We start from the raw sequence: 23,082 nt of genomic DNA, 5'->3' as shown, positions 1-23,082 counted from the left end.
GTCAAAGGCAATAAAACCAGCGCATAATACACTGTACTACAACGTGCTGGCCCATTGCTGCTTTGAAGCGCGCATCCGGAAATCCAGAGCGTGTGAGATTAGAGACGCCGTTACGCCGGACGCATCGCGCTGCACTGCGAGCGGGTCTGTGTGTGGTCGGGGGGGGGCGATGCTACGTTATTGCTTGTTGATGTCTTCCACCTGCAGCTGCCTCAGAGCCGGAGCTGGACGACGTGAGCCTTTCCTGTCGACGCTGACCAGAGGCGCAAAAGCAATATCCGCAATGTAGCCGCGTGTGTTCAGAGCGTGTGTTCATGGATCTATTATAACAGCGCGGCCGTCAAATTACAAAGAGTATTGACCCTGACAAAGGCCACAGGTGACAAAACAATAACGTCGGCTTGCTTTTGTTCATATATTATAAACCGGTGTATTCATGCCAGTAAAAAAATACTGCCATAAACATAATATCTAGCGAAATCTGCATGCTAAGCTGGTTCCTTTTTGTCTTTAGTTTTTTCATGTTAGCCCAAAATTCCACTGTGTAACTTTCTCCATGCTTCACCTCGAATGTTCCACAGTAAAGAATCACAGGGTCCCTCACGATCTGATGCATGATACACGATGCACGGCTCAAGATATTGCGATACGTGTGATAGTTATAGTCATATTGCTCATGTGATTCTACGATACATCTCTGTTTTTTAAAGAACCAAGAAAGAACAAAGAAAAAAATGTAGTTTTTCCTTGTTATTTCTTGGTTCTAAAACACGACCTGCACAAACTTAACATAAAATACAGCCATTTTAATCAACAGAACTGTGAATATGTCAAACGCCCCGGACTGTGCCTCGGTGAACTACGGAGAGGAAGTGGTCTGGCCCTCTCAAAAACGCCGGAGGTCCAGATCTCTCCAGCTGACGGACGGCACTGAGGCTGCGGTCAACACAGCATCACGTTTTATGGAATGAGCTCGAAAACAGTCAAATCACTTATGACTGTGCATGTTAAATTACATCCTGTTTGGTTTTCGAAAATAAGCCAAGTACTTTTCTAATTAAAATGTAATAACGTGAGATATGCAGAGTTTTAGTGCAACAGGCGAGTGTTATGGAAGAGCTTTATCTTTCTAAAGGTCAATAACAACCAGCTATTGATTTTATATTTGTTATGTTTCCTGCGTTCAACTACTGCTTGACATCATTTATATTTGGATGTCATCAAAGCACAAGTGAATGTACAGTTTGCACACCTGCACTCTGGTGTCCTGAAACAGTGGCGGTATTATATGTATTTTTTTTAGAAGCTGAGGTCGAACAGAAAATAGACAAAAGAGTCCCTTGCCTCTGTCATTTGTCAACCCATTTCAGTCACGTGTGTTCAGGGCGTGACTGTGCAAGAAAAGTGTATTGTGTCTTTCTAGGGAGCGGCGATAATGACAGGTTGAGTCTGGTGAAGTTCACGCCTCCCATCTGTTTAACAAGCTCCTCAGTCACAACTGACCTCATATTAACAACAACGGGCCGAGAGGGACACCGGAAAGATTGAGCGATGTTGGAATTAATGGTAAAGGTGCAGCAGGCTGAAACTGAACCAGACTTTTCAGTCACAATCTGTGTCCTCCCTGAATGACTCAAATTGACCTCTCCAATCCAAAACAGTCCAAAGTGAGTTAATGTGAGATTTACTGCTTTTCTGTCTGTGCACAGTAGTCAAAAGTCTCACAATAATATCTTGGGCTGTCTCAATGTATGAGGAAACTACATAGACCATGAGCATTTGCAGTCAACATGAAGAAATGACTGTTTTTAGCAGTAATATAGACAGTAATTATTCATACTAAAGGGTTGTCATGGCATTTTAAAAGGATAAAAGTATTTCTACAATTCTGTTTTACCCTGAGATGCCAATTGTAGTGAGAGTATTAGTTGTTGTTACATCCCTAGTGTGCAGCATGTCTCTAAACGTGTTGTGTGACCGATTGATCATTATTTTCACCACGTTAGACTCTTTGGTTGATTCATGACATTTAGATGAATGAAAAGTGGTCTAAGCCAAAACAGATCAGTCCCATATAAAGGGATTGAATTATCATTTTCAATTGTTTTATCCACATTTTTTCCAAGCCAAACTGTCTATAGGAAACATTACCTCAGACTATTATCTATCAGAGTGGGAGGGTTTTTTCCACTCAGACAGAAATATCAGGACTGTGTCAAGAAAAGGCAGGAAATTCCCGACATCTCCCGAAAAACAAATCCTTGGATCCAACACAACAGCTCTGACGATTCAAACACAGCAAACCAGGTGTCTGTCTTGTGCGAGCATAAATATATATATATAAATCCTGTTATTAAGGCTTTAAACCCACAATCACACATCCTCAGCTCTGTTACTGATGAGTGTGCAGAGGAGGGCCAAATGTGTTGTTTCCAGAGTGAGCTCATTTCCTGTGGGTTCAACAGCTGGCTCTCAGAGAATGAAAATCTTTCCTTAGGTTTCAGTTTACGTCCATTCAATCCATCCAGGACAGACGGGGGGGACACAAGATCTAAGTGGCATTTCCATTGACTTCATTACCCGCCGACCACACGGACCCCGGCTACTGCGAGAGAAGCTGCCATGTTCATTGTACAGAGAAATGTGGAAAAAGAGTGAGCTCATTGCCATAAAAACCTGAATTCTCCGTCTACATTGCGTCATTGCTGGAAAAGTCACTCAGCTGTTGATAAGGGGGACGTGGTTCGAAAAGTGGCAGTCAACAGTTGAAAAGATAATAACGGCATTCTTCCCCAAACACAATCCCCAAATTACAAAGCAGGGAGGAGAAGGTATGTTGTTCGACTTTCTCCCCCGAGGCACGCATTCGCACCATTACATGTACAAGTGTCGCAATAAGCCACCCATAAAGCCCGTGATAATACACAGTGTCTGGTTTTGAAGAGCGCCGGGATAAGCAAGGATCCAGAGCGTGTTTGGACTGTAAATGTCTCCACTAAACCCTGGCATCTGTGAACGGTCAGACTACAACGGAAAACAAACAGTTAGTGAGGCATTCTTTGAACATACAGTAAGATTAGATGTTCTAGTGCCAACGATCGAGGCAGGAGAGATAATGGATGATATCGCAACTGTTGTTTTGGAGGTAGGCCACATTTTAGTACAGCGTATTTAGTCTGAATTACGGCAAAACTATTAGAAATTACTGTAAAAAGAGACAAAAGGTTAATTTTATGGTCCTTTCCCATTGTGTGCAATAAATAATAAACCTGAACCAAGGCATTTACAGGCCAATTTTAGCAGATTCTTGATGCATTGTGAAAATATCGTAATCGAGATGTACATTTTTGTCAATAACGCCCACCCTTGCTCCTATATAACGTTTCACAATGCAAAATAGGAGCAATGGGGCAACAAAATGAATCAGAATTTTTCCATCACAGTTTTCTATTCCATTTTTTTGACTTATTAAAAATTAATACATCTTTCAATATTAATTTAACACACAGATACACACAAATCTTCCTCCAAAATCTGAACTCTGCTTCAAACCACACGCTTTTAGAACCTTTTACTGACATAAGGTCTGGCTGTGGACTTGAAATGCCTGGATGTAAATTTGATTAGAATTAGAATAATTGCCCAATCCCATGATGCAAAATGATCTTAAAACTAATAATCTACATGTTTTGTGTGCAGTTAGCATCTTTGTATCCATGGACACGACGCAGAATCCATTACAGAACTTCCATACACCAAAATGTACGGTCATCTATGCTCTTCACTCTTGACTTAACCCACAGAAAGCCTCACTTTTCATAGCGAGCGCAGCTAAAGCTCTACGGCAGATTCACAACGGCGCATGAGGCTGTGTGACCTCACCAGCCGCCTCCTGGTCAGTCCGTGGTCAGTGACAGCACGCGGCGAGGCCAGGTCTTTCATTCAAACACTTAAGTATGACTTCATTTTTCCAGCAGCGTACGCCTCTTTTTGTGATGACAATAACAAGACTGCACTTCAATGCACAGAAGCCTTTATGTTTCCAGGAAGCACCCATCATCTGTGTCAGCTCGCAGCACCCAAAGGACACGGGACGGCACGGCACATCGTCCGGAACTGATGAGCAACGCAGCCAGTCCCAGGGCACAACAGGCAGTGTCCATTACTCAGACAAAATGACATAAAAAACGTAATATCGGCCTGTGTCTGTACGCTAAAAAAACTGCAAATATCAGCCAATTGATATATTAAGTCATTAGCTGTAATGGAATAAATGCTAGAAAGACATTTAATATCATACAGTGGAGAATTCCAGGCAACGCAATGGCAGTAATAGTGATAGTGGACATTTAAAACACTTAATATACACAAAAAAAAAACAAATATACACACAGAATATGCAAACATCTAGCCAATAATAACACATACCGAGCACAAAACATGTAATATTTGAATGAAATAAAGTCCTCATTCATAAGACAAGTGTCACATGACCTCATCTTTCCCTGGCGCTGTCCGTCTCTCTCTCAGACACTCCAGACAGATCCAGAGCTGACGGTGCAGTAAACCTCAGCTCCATAAACCACAGCGCTGTACAGCAGAGGAGCAGCGCGTGGAAAAACATGACACACAGCGGCTGCACTGTAAGACATGAAAACCACGGCACGACCCGAAATTAAGAGCACAAAAAGTGGCTGCGTTATTGTTGGCAGTTCGGGAGCGACTGTGAGCGCGGGCCACACGCGAGCAGCATCAGGAAAGAAAACACGTTCTATGGTTCATGTTTGTCCTCAAACCTGCACTTTTCATCTACAGTGGGTGAGGAATGTGTCGACGGTTTCCACCCGATCGACTTGTCATAATTCGGTGCTTTAATGGATCGTTTTAATGAGCGAGGTTTTCCCACCGCACTGGAACAAAGGACGACTGTTTGCTGTCCAGCTATAATATGAGGTCATAATGTTTCTGAACGATGTTACAAAGACTGCACTGTACTCTAGCAATACACTAGCAATATCTCTACTCCCTCGATATTAATGATTTCTTACAAAGTAAAATCCACAATCCTTGGGCAAACTCCTCGAAGATGCCAGAGGTTTGTTTAACTACTCTTTAGCGACCGGTGGACAGTGGAAGTACTGCTACTACAAGAAATGGTCCCCTGTGGACTTCTTGACATATTAGGGATGTCCATAATTATTCTGTTAATCGATACAACATAATTATTCAGGTCACAATATAATCGTGAGGACTAAAACAAATAACTGTGAGAATTGTAGTCAGCAATAACGAGTCATTTCTGTTTAATCTAATCACTGGTTTCAGGCACAAGGAATCCTTCTTGACCCTGGGCCTTGGTTGTCATAGCAACAGAGCTAACAGAGCTAAATCAAATCAACATACTACTGTGTATCTTCTGAAAGGACAAAGGTCCAAATCCTTCACATAAGGAACAAATCATATGCCTTAAAACTCCCAAAAACTAAGCGTAAAGTATTTTTACCAGGTCGTTTAAGCACCAATATCATTACATATTCTGAAAGTTTGATTTCATAGGGAGGAATTGGGATCCATTTTTGGTCATAGTGCCAATAATTGTTCATAATCGTGATGTTTCTTCTCACACATTTTAGACTGAATGATCTCCATTAAAACGTTATTAAATGCACAGCACATTAAGTCTTTAGCAAGGCCCACACATTGTAAAGCCTGGGAATGAGACTGGGACATATCTGAGCTACGGTTTCAACAGGTTCATCTCAATATTAGCACTGATAAATTGTCCATGGCCCTCAAGACTCTTAAGAAATGTTTTATAACACACCATTTGACCCGGCAGTGCTTTACGTGTGATGTGTGACTAACATGAAACACTGCACTCCAAATACAAAAAGCTGTAAACACGAGGATATTGTTAGATACCTATAATAAACTGCAGCCTCCGTCCGGATCCAAACCACATGCCAGCTGTATTTAGCCCATTAAAGACAACACACTGAGCCACAACTTAAAAGGTTTGTTATTAAATCTGCATCAAAGGTAGAGGCTTTCTGGCCCGGCACTTTCCGATGAGAAGTGCGGTTGCGTGGAAAGTGTCCGAGCACAAAACGACACTGCGTATTTTAATGATCTATAAGACGCAGCAGTGAAGAAGCAGCATTTTTTTGTTAATGAGGAGAAAAATAACAAGTTCATCGCCCCTCGGGAATGTGGTGATAATACTAATCTCATTCTCAGTGGATAACGTGTGGAAGCAGCAGCATCTGGATGATTAGAAATGTATTTTGAGTTTGTACGAATTAATGTAGACAAAAAACTAAATAAAAAAACAAATTTCCACATTGTTAAACTGCTTAACTTTCAGAAAGAGCGGTGGGAAGAGAGTAAAATGTACTTTCTACTGCTTCAAAATATTATAACTCATGTAGACACTGTACTACATGAGTAATAATATTTTGAAGAAGTAGCAGTAGTGGTATTTTGGGAAACTTCTACTCAAGTAAGTGTCATTGTATTTGTAAAGTCAACGGAAAGCCCTGTTCACTTATAGACTCACAATGAGAAGAATAAACAAAACTATATCTAGACTTTTACTTATTTAAGAGCTACTAAAATACATTATTCAAGCTGGGAGTAGGAGTAAAAGTAAAACTACTCAGAAGACTGAAAGAAGCGCAATTTTATTAACAAGTTACTCAAATGTAACTCACCTCTGGCCAAAACAGAGAGACAGATATAGATAAGATTGTACTTAATTTCTCCTGTAAAATGAGAAATTCAGGGCTCCAGACGCAAATACTGTAAGATCTAAGAGCCCAGAGCTTGAGTGTCTGTCCTTGGACTGTGGAGCCAACATTCTGAGAATACTTCAGAGCGTTTTAAAAGCTTGTTATGCCTATTTTATCGAACACATAACGCTTTCCACCAGACGGCAAGCGATAAACCTAATATTTCACTACTTCGGTCTCGCTCTTTGGGACACATTTGAAAGATTATGAAGCTGTTTTCTATTTAAAACTCCTTTACTGTCGCGGGGGACCTGCACTTAAAGGCTCAAAGGAAAACCAGTAAACAACAGTAAATATGTCACGTCTGTATAAAAAGCAGGCGTGTTGACACTCACTTTCAAGTGCACCGGAGCCCCAGAAGTTACGTGGGTTTGGAGCGTTTGTATTTACGGCAGAAGGAAGCGGTTATTTATCCCGTAGCGCTCCATCTCCACGATCTGAATGACGACTGGCGCACGGTGACAGTTAGCCTTACCTAGAGGTGTCCCAAAATATCGATATATTGTGATACTAAATTTGCTGATACAGTATCGATATCGTGGGCTGCTGGGAGTCATTTTCGGTATAATTTCCCGAATTATTTTGTGACCACGCTCTTGAGTTTGTGCAAGTCGTGGTTTAACAAAGAAAAATGTTGTTAAAATGTATTGGGTTATTTAAAAAAATACAGATATATCGTAGAATATCATGAGCAATATATTGATTACCACATGTATCGCAAAATTGTAATATTATCGTGTATCGCATTGGATCGTGAGGGACCTCGTGATTCACACTCGTTTGAAGGTGCATGAAAAGGTGGAGTTTGTGATTTGGATTAATAATGGATTAAAAAAGACCAAACTATAACTAAACTAACCAATACTTGCCGTGTTGCATCTTACTATAATATTTTTTCCCATTTTGTATACAGTAGAATGTTTTAATATTCTAGTTCAACGGTTCAATTTAAGGTTTTTTATTCTTAATGGATTTTTTGATTGGAAACTGCAAAAAATATATGTTCATTGAAATGTCCTCATTGTGGGACGAATAACGGTTCTCTTATGTAATCTTAATATCCGGTATGAAGACAGATACTGTACATTCATTGGTCACACATTAACTCAGCTCCTGTTAAAGTCATGACAAGGGCAAACAGATCCTGAATGGGTTGTAAACGGTGCCCCCATGTCCCACTGTGAACGCTGAACTAATGTAGAACGCAGGAGACAGAGGAGATGATGTCATGGTGCGCTCACGTCACCTTGTGCTCTGCTGACACTGTGGGCTTGTAAGGACAGTGGACAGCGGATCCACAACACGTTTGCCTAGACTTTAAACACACCGTCTGGGAAAGTGAGAATTAAAAGCTTTGTCCCATAATTAAGATACTCTAAATAAATATGTAGTCAAATGTTTATAGTACCAGAGGCCCAGCTGATTCGGTCATTAGCTGCACGGGCCACACAGGAGATGTTTTGGGCAACAGATCCCTAAAGACCTGCAGAAAGAGTCTAATTTTCTCCTCTCTAATTCAGAAAAATGTGAAGCAGATGTGGAAATACAGATGGTCAATGTGTCAGTGAGGTCACAGAAGGACAGGAGGACGTCCTCTGTCCTGTCTCTACTGTAACTCGACCTGTGTGCAGCAGAGGAGTCCTGCTGGACACAACCACAACAGGAATTAGTCCAGTGTTTTATGGATGGGGCAATAGATAAATGATCAGGCCCCAGGGATGTTTATAACATAGTTCACATTTGTGACTATGGCATGACTTTGTTTGTATGTTAAGAAATGTAAAGTATTGTCTTATCATGTGTAGACAAATTAAAACCTTTGTGGTGTAAGTTGACCGACACAGTGTGTCTTTACAGTTGTACACACACCACCAAGGCTAAAAGACCAGGACTAAATGTCTATATCAAGTGGACTGGGCTCAAACGTTGACATAACCTTCTACATTTTTGCATACTGGATCAATCACTATCTCTCAGTAAAACTCAGCTTGTGGCTGGTGCTCAGCCCTGCGCAGGTTGACTCAGGCCTTCTGCATAAACAATCAACACTTCTAATTGAATTTTAAAGGAAACAGCTGTGGGGTCAAAAAGGCAAAAGTTCTCTGCAGAACTACGACTTGTTCCTCAGAACCACCGTTCCACTGAGCTAGGCTCAGAGATTTCATTGCACTTTGATCTGTGTTTTGTAACTGGATGCAGTTGGATATGGTGATGCTATTAGCAGATGAAATAAACATTTACACCAGTCTTCAACAGGGAAAACTAAAAAGTTACCCCGAACAGGATCAGCAATCATGAAGATTGTATCAAATAGACCCCAGAGACACTTGATAGCTCACAAACTCATAAACCCCCCACACCAAAGGGCAACTGGAGACGTGGGAAAGACCATAGTGAGTTACTGATCTGTGTGAACACCTCAGGCATAAGAGTGTGGACTGTGAAACATTACTACTACTACAGCATTTACAATTACAAACTGGGAACGTTTCAAAGGCTATATTTAAACAACTTGAAATATTGCTGAGTTCATGCTGATGATTCAAACGGGTGATTTTACTTATTTGACAGCTGTTATTATTCACATTGTCTGGTTAAAATTCAGAATATGTGCACAGTCACAGTTTGAGACAAATGAGACATAACTGTGGTGTTGTTGTGAAGATAACTTGACACAGGGAGGTGTTGCTCGCACACAGGGGCAGCCAACAGTAAACGCTGAAGCTCAACAGATGCTTGGCAAACACTGGGCGTTTTCCATCCCCCCAATATTCTCCTTCGACATTCAGGAGCTGTTTGCACAGAGTGATAATGAAACACACACAGCCAGAAAGAGAATAGACTGAATCCCGGCGCAGCGGTGGGCCAAACATGAACCAGGAATACTTGTCCTTATTTAATCAGATCTTTGGTTCCTCGATGAGAGATACTGCAGTATCTGAGAGCTCAGCCCAGACATTCTCAGATGGCAGGTCGCCTCGGAGCACGTCTCGGCTCAGCTACAGTTTAAACCAAGAACAATGTTGGAGTGTTACACAGCCCCCTCACACACACATTCCTCTGGAGCATTATCTGCTAAAGGCAGTCATGCACCAGGCCCCTGGCACCGGGCAGTGCCAGTGTGCCACTGAACTGTGAGCACAGACGTCTGGTCCAAAGCACCAGGTGCAGGTGTCACACACAATGACATGCTTATAATACATGTTGTTGTAGTTGTTATAAAACATCATTATGCTACCTTGATGTTGATTTATGTATTTAGTTAATATAAGTCATACAAGAAGGACACTGGCTCTCAAAAGTTGTCTATGACCTGGTTCTGCTTCTGCCCTGGCCTGACATTTGATGCTCTCGTGTGAAAAGAACAAAACAGAGCAAAAAGCTTTCACTGCACTTAGCTACCAGTAGATACAACATGAAATGGCAACACCAAGCAATATCTTAGCCACGATCATCTTTATCACACCAATAACATTACACCCAAAATAACTCATTAAAAAGATTAGTCAGGTTCAAACACTGAGATCATAAAGCTGTCGAAGAGGCTCTGAAACAGCACCCAACATGACATAAAAGGAAATGTGCTTTTTATGGAACGGAACAAATCAGGAATCATACAGAAAGTTGTGTTCATAATATTACAGTAATTATTTCTGACAGTTTCCACTCCTCTTTGTGATTTATGGGACAGTGGAATATTTTCTGGTGAAAGCAAAAACAAGAACATACAGATGTGGAGTTACATGCAAGTCCCTTCGAGCAAAAAAGAATTTCCTACAATTTACGAGGTCAATATTCAAGCACCAGCAGCGTTGTCACGATACTAACCTTTCAGTTGATATAAAGAGAAAGGTTCAACAGTGATATGATGCCACAAAGATAATGCCAACACTATTACCGTATTTTCTGGAATACAAGTCGCACCAATCCAAAAAATGCATGATAGAGAAGAAAAAAAACATATAAGTTGCACTGGAGTATGAAATGCGGTTGCAAGTGTAAACCAGGACTAAACCAGGACTACATCAGACCTAAACCAGGACTAAAGCAGGCCTAAACCAGGACTACGTCAGGCCTAAACCAGGACTAAAGCATGACTAAACCAGGACTACGTCAGGCCTAAACCAGGACTAAAGCAGGCCTAAACCAGGACTACGTCAGGCCTAAACCAGGACTAAAGCATGACTAAACCGGGACCAAAGCAGGACTAAAGCAGATCTAAACCAGGACAACGTCAGGCCTAATCCAGGACTAAACCAGGACAAAACCGGGACTAAACCAGGACTAAAGCAAGCCTAAACCAGGACTACGTCAGGCCTAAACCAGGACTAAAGCAGGACTAAACCGGGACTAAACCAGGACTACATCAAGCCTAAACCAAGACTAAAGCAGGACTACATCAGGCCTAAACCAGGACTAAACCAGGACTACATCAGGACTAAACCAGGACTAAACCAGGACTAAACCAGGACTAAACCAGGACTACATCAAGCCTAAACCAGGACTAAACCAGGACTACATCAGGACTAAACCAGGACTACATCAGGACTAAACCAGGACTAAACCAGGACTACATCAGGACTAAACCAGGACTAAAACGGGACTAAAGCAGGACTAAAGCAGGACTAAAACAGGACTAAAGCGGGACTAAAGCAGGACTAAAGCAGGACTAAAGCAGGACTACATCAGGCCTGAACCAAGACTAAACCAGGACTACGTCAGGCCTAAACCAGGACTGATATTGACAGTTTTTTCCCCCTCGATACCTGTATTGGTTGATTTTTTTAAAGCGGAGCTGATTTTTTAGTGAGAGTCTTGTGTTTTTATTTTTACTCATTTGTGATCTTGTGGGCCTTGTTATGGATCCAAAATATCCAAATATCGGTATCGGGAAATATTGGATATTGGCCAGAGCATCCAAGTACCGGATGTCAGAATTGGCACAAAGAGTCTCCATGGAGCCGAGCGCAGCCTGAGTGGGCAGTTGGAAGGATAACCTGGCGGGACCTCGGTGCACTCTGCCTTCGCTGGAATACGTCAGACCTCCGCAGCTCTTTGATCCCCGCTCTATTTGGGCGACGTTAGCGGGAAGTGCGGCCTGAGCCTGAGAGCAATCAAGGACTGGACCATTACAGCTACACACCTCTCCCTTTTGCTCCTCAGAATATCTCCCCTTTTTTTTTTATATATATATATATTTTTTTTAGAAAGCAAACAAACCACAAGAGGAACACAAAATATTTGCCTGGTTAAATGCTGAGCGAACACTTGGAGACTGTGCCGGACTCTCCTCAAAGGGCCAATAGATGCATTATACCTGCACTTGTTGGGAGGGGTGTGTGACGCTGGAATGCCAAATCCTGAAGGAATGTTATTTATTTTCACAAACACCCCAAATAGCCACATGCCCACACTCACGAGCACTTTACCCAGCGTTTGCATTAACCCAAGATTACTGCGGACCATGTGGCCTGACGCACTCGCAGCTTCTCAACCAATCAGAGAGCAGCGCTGCCTCTGCTTATCTCCCAGCATCCAAACGTCTAGCCTTCAAATCATAACGGCATCATGAGGGCCGCCACAACACAACGACAGCCTTGAGTTTAGCGGCAAAAGACAAGTGCACATGTTAGACAAATCATAATTCCTTAGGACAAAGATATGTGGTGTTTGTTCTACATCTGGCTGAGGTATATCGACTGACTCGCGTCTAGACAGGAGCGTGTATCATCGCAGACTTAAAGGGTTTTTATGCTGATTCAGAGAGGAAGATGGTGAAGGCATTAACCCGAAAGAGGAAAAGGAACAGATTAACTTCTTCCACCCACTTCAGAGCGCAGAGGCAATGTGTCATCACCAGAGAATTTAGAGCGAGCACCAGCGACTGAAGAGGTCTGAGCCAGGCAAACAGCAACGGGACATTACAGAGGTTATTTAAAGATGCTGATTGTAGTAAGCGTTGAGAAGTATTACTTATTTATTGTAAGCAAGAATTCACAGCGATTTGCTCTGCTTGTTACCAGAGTTGTCCAATAGCCACACAAGGAGCAGGCTACATGGACAGACGCTGTGTAATTTGGGACATTTTGAAGCTATAAAGAGAGTGTCTTCAAATACCACAAAAGGTTCAAGTCTAGACAAATGATAATATACAGCTCTGACAGTCGCCTGGAGCTTTGAAGGACCCTCATTTTGATCCTGGGAGAGTTACAACACACGCTGAAGCCCATTTCCCTTTCCCAGTCCCCCTCCCACGTGTCTAAATATGATGGACGACGGATGAGGAGAAAACTCATAATCAACACAAGGAGGAGGCAGGATTCTTTCCTGTCACAATAAACTAATTTGTGGCTTTGTTTATACACGCACTGATTTTAATCCACTGCATCTCACCACATGAAAGTCATGACAGTGTAGACTAAACAGTCAGACTTAACGCTGACAGAGTCCTTCTGTGCCTCTCACATGTGTTTAAAAAGATACACTACAACATGTAAGACACATTCTCACACAAGGACTGTCTCTGCCATAAACATGTGGAGAATAACTACTCTGTCTGTCAGAAAACAGTCACCACTTGGATTCAACTATTAAATACAGTAGGTCCGAGTCTCCTACTGGAGAACTGCTGCACAGGGTGAAGATCTTTCAGCTGCAACACGGTATTTAAACCCAACTGATGCAGTGAGTGACTTCTCATTTCTGAAACAACCATGTGGAAAGACAAATCCCGTTGTCATGGAAAATATGTGAGTGAGTTTGAGAAGGGTCAAATCATTGGCATCAAGCAGAGAAAACATCTAATGAGAAGCAGAAATTAATCTACTACAGATCTGAACCTCAGTGAGAGTGTTTGAGCTGGAGAAGGCTGTGTGCAGTGGTCACTCTCCATCATCAATACAAGATCAACTGTAAAATAATGTAACATTGGATGGAAATACATCTTTTGATATTACAGAAGCTTATTGAAACTATGCCACAGCGAATGTGTGCTGCAATCAAAGCTAAAAGAGGTCCTACGAAATAATAATAGAGCGTGTGCCCCTTTTTTCTGTGGCAACATTTTTATGGACAGGCAGTGCATATTTAACTAGGCCAACTTAATAGCTCAAACGAATAGCTCAAAAGGTAAAGACATGAGGGAAGACAGCCACTTGACATGTCAATGGATAACTTCTGCTCATCATCTCTGTTGTAAGACAATTCCCAAACTTTAATTTGACTTTATTTAAGCTGTCACTAGAGCTGACAAATCCATTTCCTTAAGAGTCATGATTATAGCCCATTAGGCTAGAAGACCATTATGTTTCTCCCTCGTTCTCTCTGGCTGATGGAACCCAATGACAAACACTACCAGGCAGTTTTATGTGTCCTTCCCTTCTGATAAGCCAGCTGTAGGTGTCATGAATGTGTCCTAACCTTCTGATAAGCCAGCTGTAGGTGTCATGAATGTGTCCTTACCTTCTGATAAGCCAGCTGTAGGTGTCATGAATGTGTCCTTACCTTCTGATGAGCCAGCTGTAGGTGTCATGAATGTGTCCTTACCTTCTGATAAGCCAGCTGTAGGTGTCATGAATGTGTCCTTACCTTCTGATAAGCCAGCTGTAGGTGTCATGAATGTGTCCTTACCTTCTGATAAGCCAGCTGTAAGTGTCATGAATGTGTCCTTACCTTCTGATAAGCCAGCTGTAGGTGTCATGAATTTGTCCTTACCTTCTGATAAGCCAGCTGTAGGTGTCATGAATGTGTCCTTACCTTCTGATAAGACAGCTGTAGGTGTCATGAATGTGTCCTAACCTTCTGATAAGCCAGCTGTAGGTGTCATGAATGTGTCCTTACCTTCTGATAAGCCAGCTGTAAGTGTCATGAATGTGTCCTTACCTTCTGATAAGCCAGCTGTAGGTGTCATGAATGTGTCCTTACCTTCTGATAAGCCAGCTGTAGGTGTCATGAATGTGTCCTAACCTTCTGATAAGCCAGCTGTAAGTGTCATGAATGTGTCCTTACCTTCTGATAAGCCAGCTGTAAGTGTCATGAATGTGTCCTTACCTTCTGATAAGCCAGCTGTAGGTGTCATGAATGTGTCCTTACCTTCTGATAAGCCAGCTGTAGGTGTCATGAATGTGTCCTAACCTTCTGATAAGCCAGCTGTAGGTGTCATGAATGTGTCCTTACCTTCTGATAAGCCAGCTGTAAGTGTCATGAATGTGTCCTTACCTTCTGATAAGCCAGCTGTAGGTGTCATGAATGTGTCCTTACCTTCTGATAAGCCAGCTGTAGGTGTCATGAATGTGTCCTAACCTTCTGATAAGCCAGCTGTAAGTGTCATGAATGTGTCCTTACCTTCTGATAAGCCAGCTGTAAGTGTCATGAATGTGTCCTTACCTTCTGATAAGCCAGCTGTAGGTGTCATGAATGTGTCCTTACCTTCTGATAAGCCAGCTGTAGGTGTCATGAATGTGTCCTTACCTTCTGATAAGCCAGCTGTAGGTGTCATGAATGTGTCCTTACCTTCTGATAAGCCAGCTGTAGGTGTCATGAATGTGTCCTTACCTTCTGATAAGCCAGCTGTAGGTGTCATGAATGTGTCCTTACCTTCTGATAAGCCAGCTGTAGGTGTCATGAATGTGTCCTTACCTTCTGATAAGCCAGCTGTAGGTGTCATGAATGTGTCCTTACCTTCTGATAAGCCAGCTGTAGGTGTCATGAATGTGTCCTTACCTTCTGATAAGCCAGCTGTAGGTGTCATGAATGTGTCCTTACCTTCTGATAAGCCAGCTGTAGGTGTCATGAATGTGTCCTTACCTTCTGATAAGCCAGCTGTAGGTGTCATGAATGTGTCCTTACCTTCTGATAAGCCAGCTGTAGGTGTCATGAATGTGTCCTTACCTTCTGATAAGCCAGCTGTAGGTGTCATGAATGTGTCCTTACCTTCTGATAAGCCAGCTGTAGGTGTCATGAATGTGTCCTAACCTTCTGATAAGCCAGCTGTAGGTGTCATGAATGTGTCCTTACCTTCTGATAAGCCAGCTGTAAGTGTCATGAATGTGTCCTTACCTTCTGATAAGCCAGCTGTAGGTGTCATGAATGTGTCCTTACCTTCTGATAAGCCAGCTGTAGGTGTCATGAATGTGTCCTAACCTTCTGATAAGCCAGCTGTAAGTGTCATGAATGTGTCCTTACCTTCTGATAAGCCAGCTGTAAGTGTCATGAATGTGTCCTTACCTTCTGATAAGCCAGCTGTAGGTGTCATGAATGTGTCCTTACCTTCTGATAAGCCAGCTGTAGGTGTCATGAATGTGTCCTTACCTTCTGATAAGCCAGCTGTAGGTGTCATGAATGTGTCCTAACCTTCTGATAAGCCAGCTGTAGGTGTCATGAATGTGTCCTTACCTTCTGATAAACCAGCTGTAAGTGTCATGAATGTGTCCTTACCTTCTGATAAGCCAGCTGTAGGTGTCATGAATGTGTCCTTACCTTCTGATAAGCCAGCTGTAGGTGTCATGAATGTGTCCTAACCTTCTGATAAGCCAGCTGTAAGTGTCATGAATGTGTCCTTACCTTCTGATAAGCCAGCTGTAAGTGTCATGAATGTGTCCTTACCTTCTGATAAGCCAGCTGTAGGTGTCATGAATGTGTCCTTACCTTCTGATAAGCCAGCTGTAGGTGTCATGAATGTGTCCTTACCTTCTGATAAGCCAGCTGTAGGTGTCATGAATGTGTCCTTACCTTCTGATAAGCCAGCTGTAGGTGTCATGAATGTGTCCTTACCTTCTGATAAGCCAGCTGTAGGTGTCATGAATGTGTCCTAACCTTCTGATAAGCCAGCTGTAGGTGTCATGAATGTGTCCTTACCTTCTGATAAGCCAGCTGTAGGTGTCATGAATGTGTCCTTACCTTCTGATAAGCCAGCTGTAGGTGTCATGAATGTGTCCTTACCTTCTGATAAGCCAGCTGTAGGTGTCATGAATGTGTCCTTACCTTCTGATAAGCCAGCTGTAGGTGTCATGAATGTGTCCTTACCTTCTGATAAGCCAGCTGTAGGTGTCATGAATGTGTCCTTACCTTCTGATAAGCCAGCTGTAGGTGTCATGAATGTGTCCTTACCTTCTGATAAGCCAGCTGTAGGTGTCATGAATGTGTCCTTACCTTCTGATAAGCCAGCTGTAAGTAGTTGTACGGGATCCGCCTGTTGAAATCTTGCAGCACATCTTCGCTGACTTTGTGCAGAGACTGAGGTCCAGACGTGTCCTCGATGCAGGAGTCCATGCACGCGGCTCTGCGCAGGACAGTGTCGAAGAAGATGAGGTCCGTGAAGTTGGCCTCAAACTGATGCTGATCCTGGCACCTGAGCCGACAGCGGACCTTGGTGCGGCGCAGCTCGGAGAAGCTGCCGAGCGCAGCCTCCATGTGGCGCACCACGCTCTCGTAGTCGCTCCGGTAAAACGCCTGGACCGCGTCCTCGTACAGAAGGTCATACGGCTGCAGGACAGCACAGGACATGGACAATACCGTCAGCAGGACGACAGACTGGGCAGCCGCGGAGGTTACGTCCATCCTCAGCCTCGCGGAGCGTCTCTCTGTGAGACCCGAGACAACACAAGAGTCTGTCAGTCACCGAAGCAGAAGATCACGGGGATTGTTCAAGTCCATCTGAAGTGTCCACGGGTCACGGCGGCACCGAGCGGGGCGGAAACAGTCTGTGTTTAGTCGGGGACACACATTTTGTTGTGACCCTTCTCCTTGGCTTCTGGAAAACTCCTCCCCTCAAGAGTGAACGGCCCCGCGGCGACTGTGGGGGGCAACACACCCACCACGACACACGCACCCACCATGACACACACACACACACACACACACACACACTCACACTCACAATGACACACGCACCCACCATGACACACACACACACACACACACTCACACTCACAATGACACACGCACCCACCATGACACACACACACACACACACACACACACACACTCACAATGACACACGCACCCACCATGACACACACACACACACACACACACACACTCACACTCACAATGACACACGCACACACCATGACACACACACCCACCATGACACACACACACACACTCACAATGACACACGCACACACCATGACAAACACACACACCATGACACACGCACACACCATGACACACACACACACACACACACTCACACTCACAATGACACACGCACACACCATGACACACACACCCACCATGACACACACACACACACTCACAATGACACACGCACACACCATGACAAACACACACACCATGACACACGCACACACCATGACACACACACACACCCACACACTCACAATGACACACGCACACACCATGACAAACACACACACCATGACACACGCACACACCATGACACACACACACACACCATGACACACACACCCACCATGACACACACTCACAATGACACACGCACACACCATGACAAACACACACACCATGACACACGCACACACCATGACACACACACACACACCATGACACACACACCCACCATGACACACACTCACAATGACACACGCACACACCATGACAAACACACACACCATGACACACGCACACACACACACACACACACTCACACTCACAATGACACACGCACCCACCATGACACACACACACACACACACACACACTCACACTCACAATGACACACGCACCCACCATGACACACACACACACACACACTCACACTCACAATGACACACGCACCCACCATGACACACACACACACACACACACACACACACTCACACTCACAATGACACACGCACCCACCATGACACACACACACACACACACACTCACACTCACAATGACACACGCACCCACCATGACACACACACCCACCATGACACACACACACACACACTCACAATGACACACGCACACACCATGACACACACACCCACCATGACACACACACACACACTCACAATGACACACGCACACACCATGACAAACACACACACCATGACACACGCACACACCATGACACACACACACACCCACACACTCACAATGACACACGCACACACCATGACAAACACACACACCATGACACACGCACACACCATGACACACACACACACACCATGACACACACACCCACCATGACACACACTCACAATGACACACGCACACACCATGACAAACACACACACCATGACACACACACCCACCATGACACACACACACACACACCCACCATGACACACACATCCACCATGACACACACACACACACACACACAATGACACACGCACACACCATGACAAACACACACCATGACACACACACACACCATGACACACGCACACACCATGACACACACACACCATGACACACGCACACACCATGACACACGCACACACCATGACACACACACACACACACCATGACACACACACACCCACCATGACACACGCACCCACCATGACACACACATACACACACACACACACACACACCATGACACACACACCACGACACACACACCATGACACACGCACACGACACACGCACACACCACGACACACACACACACACCATGACACACACACACCCACCATGACACACGCACCCACCATGACACACACATACACACCATGACACACACACACACCACGACACACACACACACACACACACACCATGACACACGACACACGCACACACCACGACACACACCATGACACACGCACACAACATGACACACGCACACACCATGACACACACACACACCATGACACACACACACCCACCATGACACACGCACCCACCATGACACACACACACGCACACACCACGACACACACACACACCATGACACACGCACACACCACGACACACGCACACACCACGACACACACACACACACCATGACACACGCACACACCACGACACACACACCACGACACACACCACGACACACACACACACCACGACACACACACACACCATGACACACACGCCACGGGGATGCAAACGTGAAGCTCCTGCGGGGTTTTTACTGCTGGACAGTGCGCGGGCCTTCGCTCATGTGAGTGTCACAAACAGTTTAGCAGACCGGAAACACACAAACTCAAGTGACCGTTCCGGTAGCTGTCAGCTCAAAGTTTAAACGAGTTTCATTCAGACGAACTGTTGAAAACAAAGCTGCTGATAATGGCTCAGGCTCCTCAGCACTTGTGCAGTGAGCGTGATGCAGTGTAGAATGTCTCCATCTAGTGGTCAGACAGTGAAACGCGTCTACATTTACATTAACCGAGTTGAAAAATAGTATTGGCTGAGTCAAATGCAGGGGGAAAAAAAAAGAGTATTTACTTATTTGTTTTGTAGTAATTTATTTTGATTAAATATTTGTTATACCTGGAGTGAAAGCATCAGTTTTCAGCTGTGTAGGTTATACAGATATATCAATGCAATGCAACATTAAATATTAAATAACCAATATCTAAAAGGTGTTTTCAAATTATTTTTACTTTTTTTTGTTGTATTAAAATATTCTCTTCCCAATTGAGTGATTTTTTAAAAAAATTTTCTTCTTTTCCCTAGACTGTTTGACCCTTTGAGCTCTGTTGGGCTACATATGAATTTTAAGTGAATAATTTTGGTAAATAAAGTAAGGTCTTATTGTTAATTGCACCGTTAGCCCGACCCCCACCGGCGCTTCAAAATGCAAATGGATTAATGCAGTCTTAGGGTCTGTTCTTCTCTACAGACCGAACCTGTACCAGTATTATTTGTTTCATTGCCATCTCTCTGCTGGGATGACATAAATTAGGAGAAAAGGAAGGAAACCATTTTGGCTCAGGAAAGTCCCCATTACTGGAGCGCCGTGCTGTGTCTAATGACTGTAAAATAACAATGTCTACTTACAGGAAAAAAGCAGGGTAGATAAGACAAAGCCTGTAGGGTCAAGTCTTGATGGGAATGTACGCTTATAGTTTATTGTACATAAGCCTCCATTATTTCTGTCACCTTCAAATCACTATGCTTACAAATAACAACTAAATAATAAACTAATCCCACCACAGATAAAGCAGAGAACTCAGGTCTGAAAAAGAGTAACATCTAAACCTGCTCAAAAGGCAAAATGGTGGTGGGGGAGTGAAAAGAAACATTATTTCTCAGACTAAATCAAAGAAAAACATTTATTAGAACAATCTGACGTACAGGATCATATATCAAATGAGTATGATATTTACACAAGATGAAGAAGTTTACAATCTCTTAGACAGCATATATTTGTGTCACAAAACATGTTCAAGTTTTCTGCAATGCGACAATAAATCAAAAAGTCTAATATTTTAATTGGATTACTCACTCTAGTGTCCAGATAACAAAAAACTGTTGAAAAACCTTCATACTGTAGAAAAACGTTCAGTTGTAGTCATCTGGACTCTGTTTTTAGGACAGGAACCTTTTTCTACAATGGAACACTCCTGGACGACACCGACAAAACCTTCATATGCACATTCTTGCATTTCATTTAGACATAGTCGGATTTCTGATTACTTGTGGGAAGCAGATGATTGACTGTATGAGGCGTGGTGCTGCGTGAACACCTACGATAACACAGAAACACTCCACCCAAAATATTGAGGAGGCTACCTGCCCAGCTGATGAAAATTGCCTTCCCAAATTCAAAACTGAAACACATAAAAACATTGTTAAAAAGAGAAATGGCTTGTGTAATAAAAGTTTTTCTGTACCTATTAAGATGATGGGCCACTTTGTTCGCGTCAACAATATAGCTGACATACCAGGAGGTGATGATGAGTGACAGAAGACCTACAAAATGAATAAATAGTCTTAGTTTGTAGTTACTCCTCACTGATTTGACGTCACACACCTGCGATGATGAAGATGATTCCTCCAGTCATAGCGGTGTGGGCCTTGGTCTCACTCTTCCCGTCCATAAACCGGGTGCACTTCATCCCCAAAGTGGACACCAGGAGCCCCACCGCCGACAGGAAGATACTGAGCAACATCGCCACTCTAGTGGCCTGGATCTCCACTGCCAACACAAATTAACTCACATGCACTCCAACTCTCATATTTTTGGGGTTAAATGGTTATTAAGATTATATATACACATCAAAATCTTTTGCATTTTTTTATCATGAGCATGAGATTTTGTGGTTTGCATGTCATTTAAATAATATTAATGGTCCAGAAATCCAATTATAATCTGTTAGTGTGCAATTGAACGTAGCCACTGAATAGGACTGTTAGTGCTATTATATCACTTTTAATATCTAGCCTAAATTTAATGCCCTGGGCAAAAGAGGAAAGAAACTTGAACATGACACTAAGTTAAACAAAAATAAAAATGCGAGAGTTAATGCATTTACCTTATCCCCAATATATTTCACAATCCTTAAACTATAATATATTCAACATGTGTTTACTATTGTGTTTGCTGGTTTGAGGCCAATAAATAAAGGTTTGTAGTCTGCATCACAGGCCAGCAATAGAAATGTATTTTAAGTGAGAGCGCATCACAAGGAAAAGCGCTCCAAGCTTTTACGCACACGCGGTAAACTTTACGCACCAGGGAGTTTGAAGATGGATTCATAAAAGTCGCAGTCCGTCGTCTCATATTCACTGCAGCTCATCCACAGACCATCGTAAATGTTGTGCGTCTTTCCTCGAGACTGTTGTTTCCATTCAACCATGTAAGTAGCGGCGATGGTGCCGGCCAGACCCAAAAGTGCGAGCACAAAACCAAACAGCTGGACCCCCGAGCTGGCCATGGCTCCAGGAAGCAAAGAGAGAGAGAGATGTAGGCTGAATAAAATATAATGCAGAAAAAATATCTCAGAGAAGTTGTTTCATTAATCTTTAAAGAGGACAAGGAGTGATGGACCGTTACACGCGCACGCTCATTTTAAAGTCGGTCCCAGTGTGACGCACAGGCTCCACCTGCAGGGGATGATGGGAAAGCGTCCAGATTGACTGGGATGTAAATTTAGGCCTCACCGGATTTAACTCAAACATTGCCTCAACGTATCAAAATACAAGAAAACAATCCACTGAGCAAAAATCCACTCGTACTTTTAAAAACATTAAACATTTGTGAATTTGTCTAAAAATGTATGTTTTTATGCCACATAAACATTAACTTTAAGTAAGCATTGGATAAATGTACCTTCTCACCAGCTTTGAGAGTAGGTATTTTGCATAGCTGCACTGCTTAGAGTAGCCTAACATTTATATTAAAATGTTATGTAATGTGAAT

General features: G+C 43.3%; 2 protein-coding genes across 2 annotated transcripts in view; both read right to left on the bottom strand.

Annotated features, from left to right (window-relative positions):
• The window catches only part of p3h2 (prolyl 3-hydroxylase 2), a 43,502-nt gene extending 25,993 nt beyond the window's left edge, over positions 1–17,509 (bottom strand). Inside the window, exon 1 of the mRNA XM_072438327.1 lies at positions 16,938–17,509. Within this exon, the coding sequence (XP_072294428.1) occupies positions 16,938–17,345 (408 nt within the window). The 5' untranslated portion in view covers positions 17,346–17,509. The remainder of the gene's footprint in view (positions 1–16,937) is intronic.
• A 3,600-nt stretch (positions 17,510–21,109) lies between these two features.
• On the bottom strand, positions 21,110–22,704 carry LOC140353643 (claudin-7). The gene is made up of 5 exons (XM_072438298.1): positions 22,396–22,704; positions 21,694–21,858; positions 21,554–21,632; positions 21,304–21,490; positions 21,110–21,200 (listed from the first exon to the last, which is right to left on the bottom strand). Exons 1-4 carry the CDS (start codon positions 22,595–22,597, stop codon positions 21,331–21,333), a joined length of 606 nt encoding a protein of 201 aa, XP_072294399.1. The 5' UTR covers positions 22,598–22,704; the 3' UTR covers positions 21,110–21,200; positions 21,304–21,330.
• Positions 22,705–23,082: the final 378 nt, after the last annotated feature.

This window comes from Eucyclogobius newberryi, unplaced genomic scaffold (genome assembly GCF_026437365.1).
Source record: "Eucyclogobius newberryi isolate DKJ021-1_F unplaced genomic scaffold, fEucNew1.0.hap1 SCAF_9, whole genome shotgun sequence".
Classification (NCBI taxonomy): domain Eukaryota; kingdom Metazoa; phylum Chordata; class Actinopteri; order Gobiiformes; family Gobiidae; genus Eucyclogobius; species Eucyclogobius newberryi.
The sequence above is the reverse complement of the archived record's forward strand: the minus strand, read 5'-3'. Positions and strand labels throughout refer to the sequence as shown.

Excerpts from the sequence above, each read along its gene's own strand:
- LOC140353643 (XM_072438298.1), bottom strand. The coding sequence starts at position 22,597 with ATGGCCAGCTCGGGGGTCCAGCTGTTTGGTTTTGTGCTCGCACTTTTG. Across the intron at positions 21,633-21,693 it reads AATCATCTTCATCATCGCAG|GTCTTCTGTCACTCATCATC; the intron begins GTGTGTGACGTC and ends TTCATTTTGTAG. Across the intron at positions 21,491-21,553 it reads GTGGCCCATCATCTTAATAG|TTTTGAATTTGGGAAGGCAA; the intron begins GTACAGAAAAAC and ends TATGTGTTTCAG.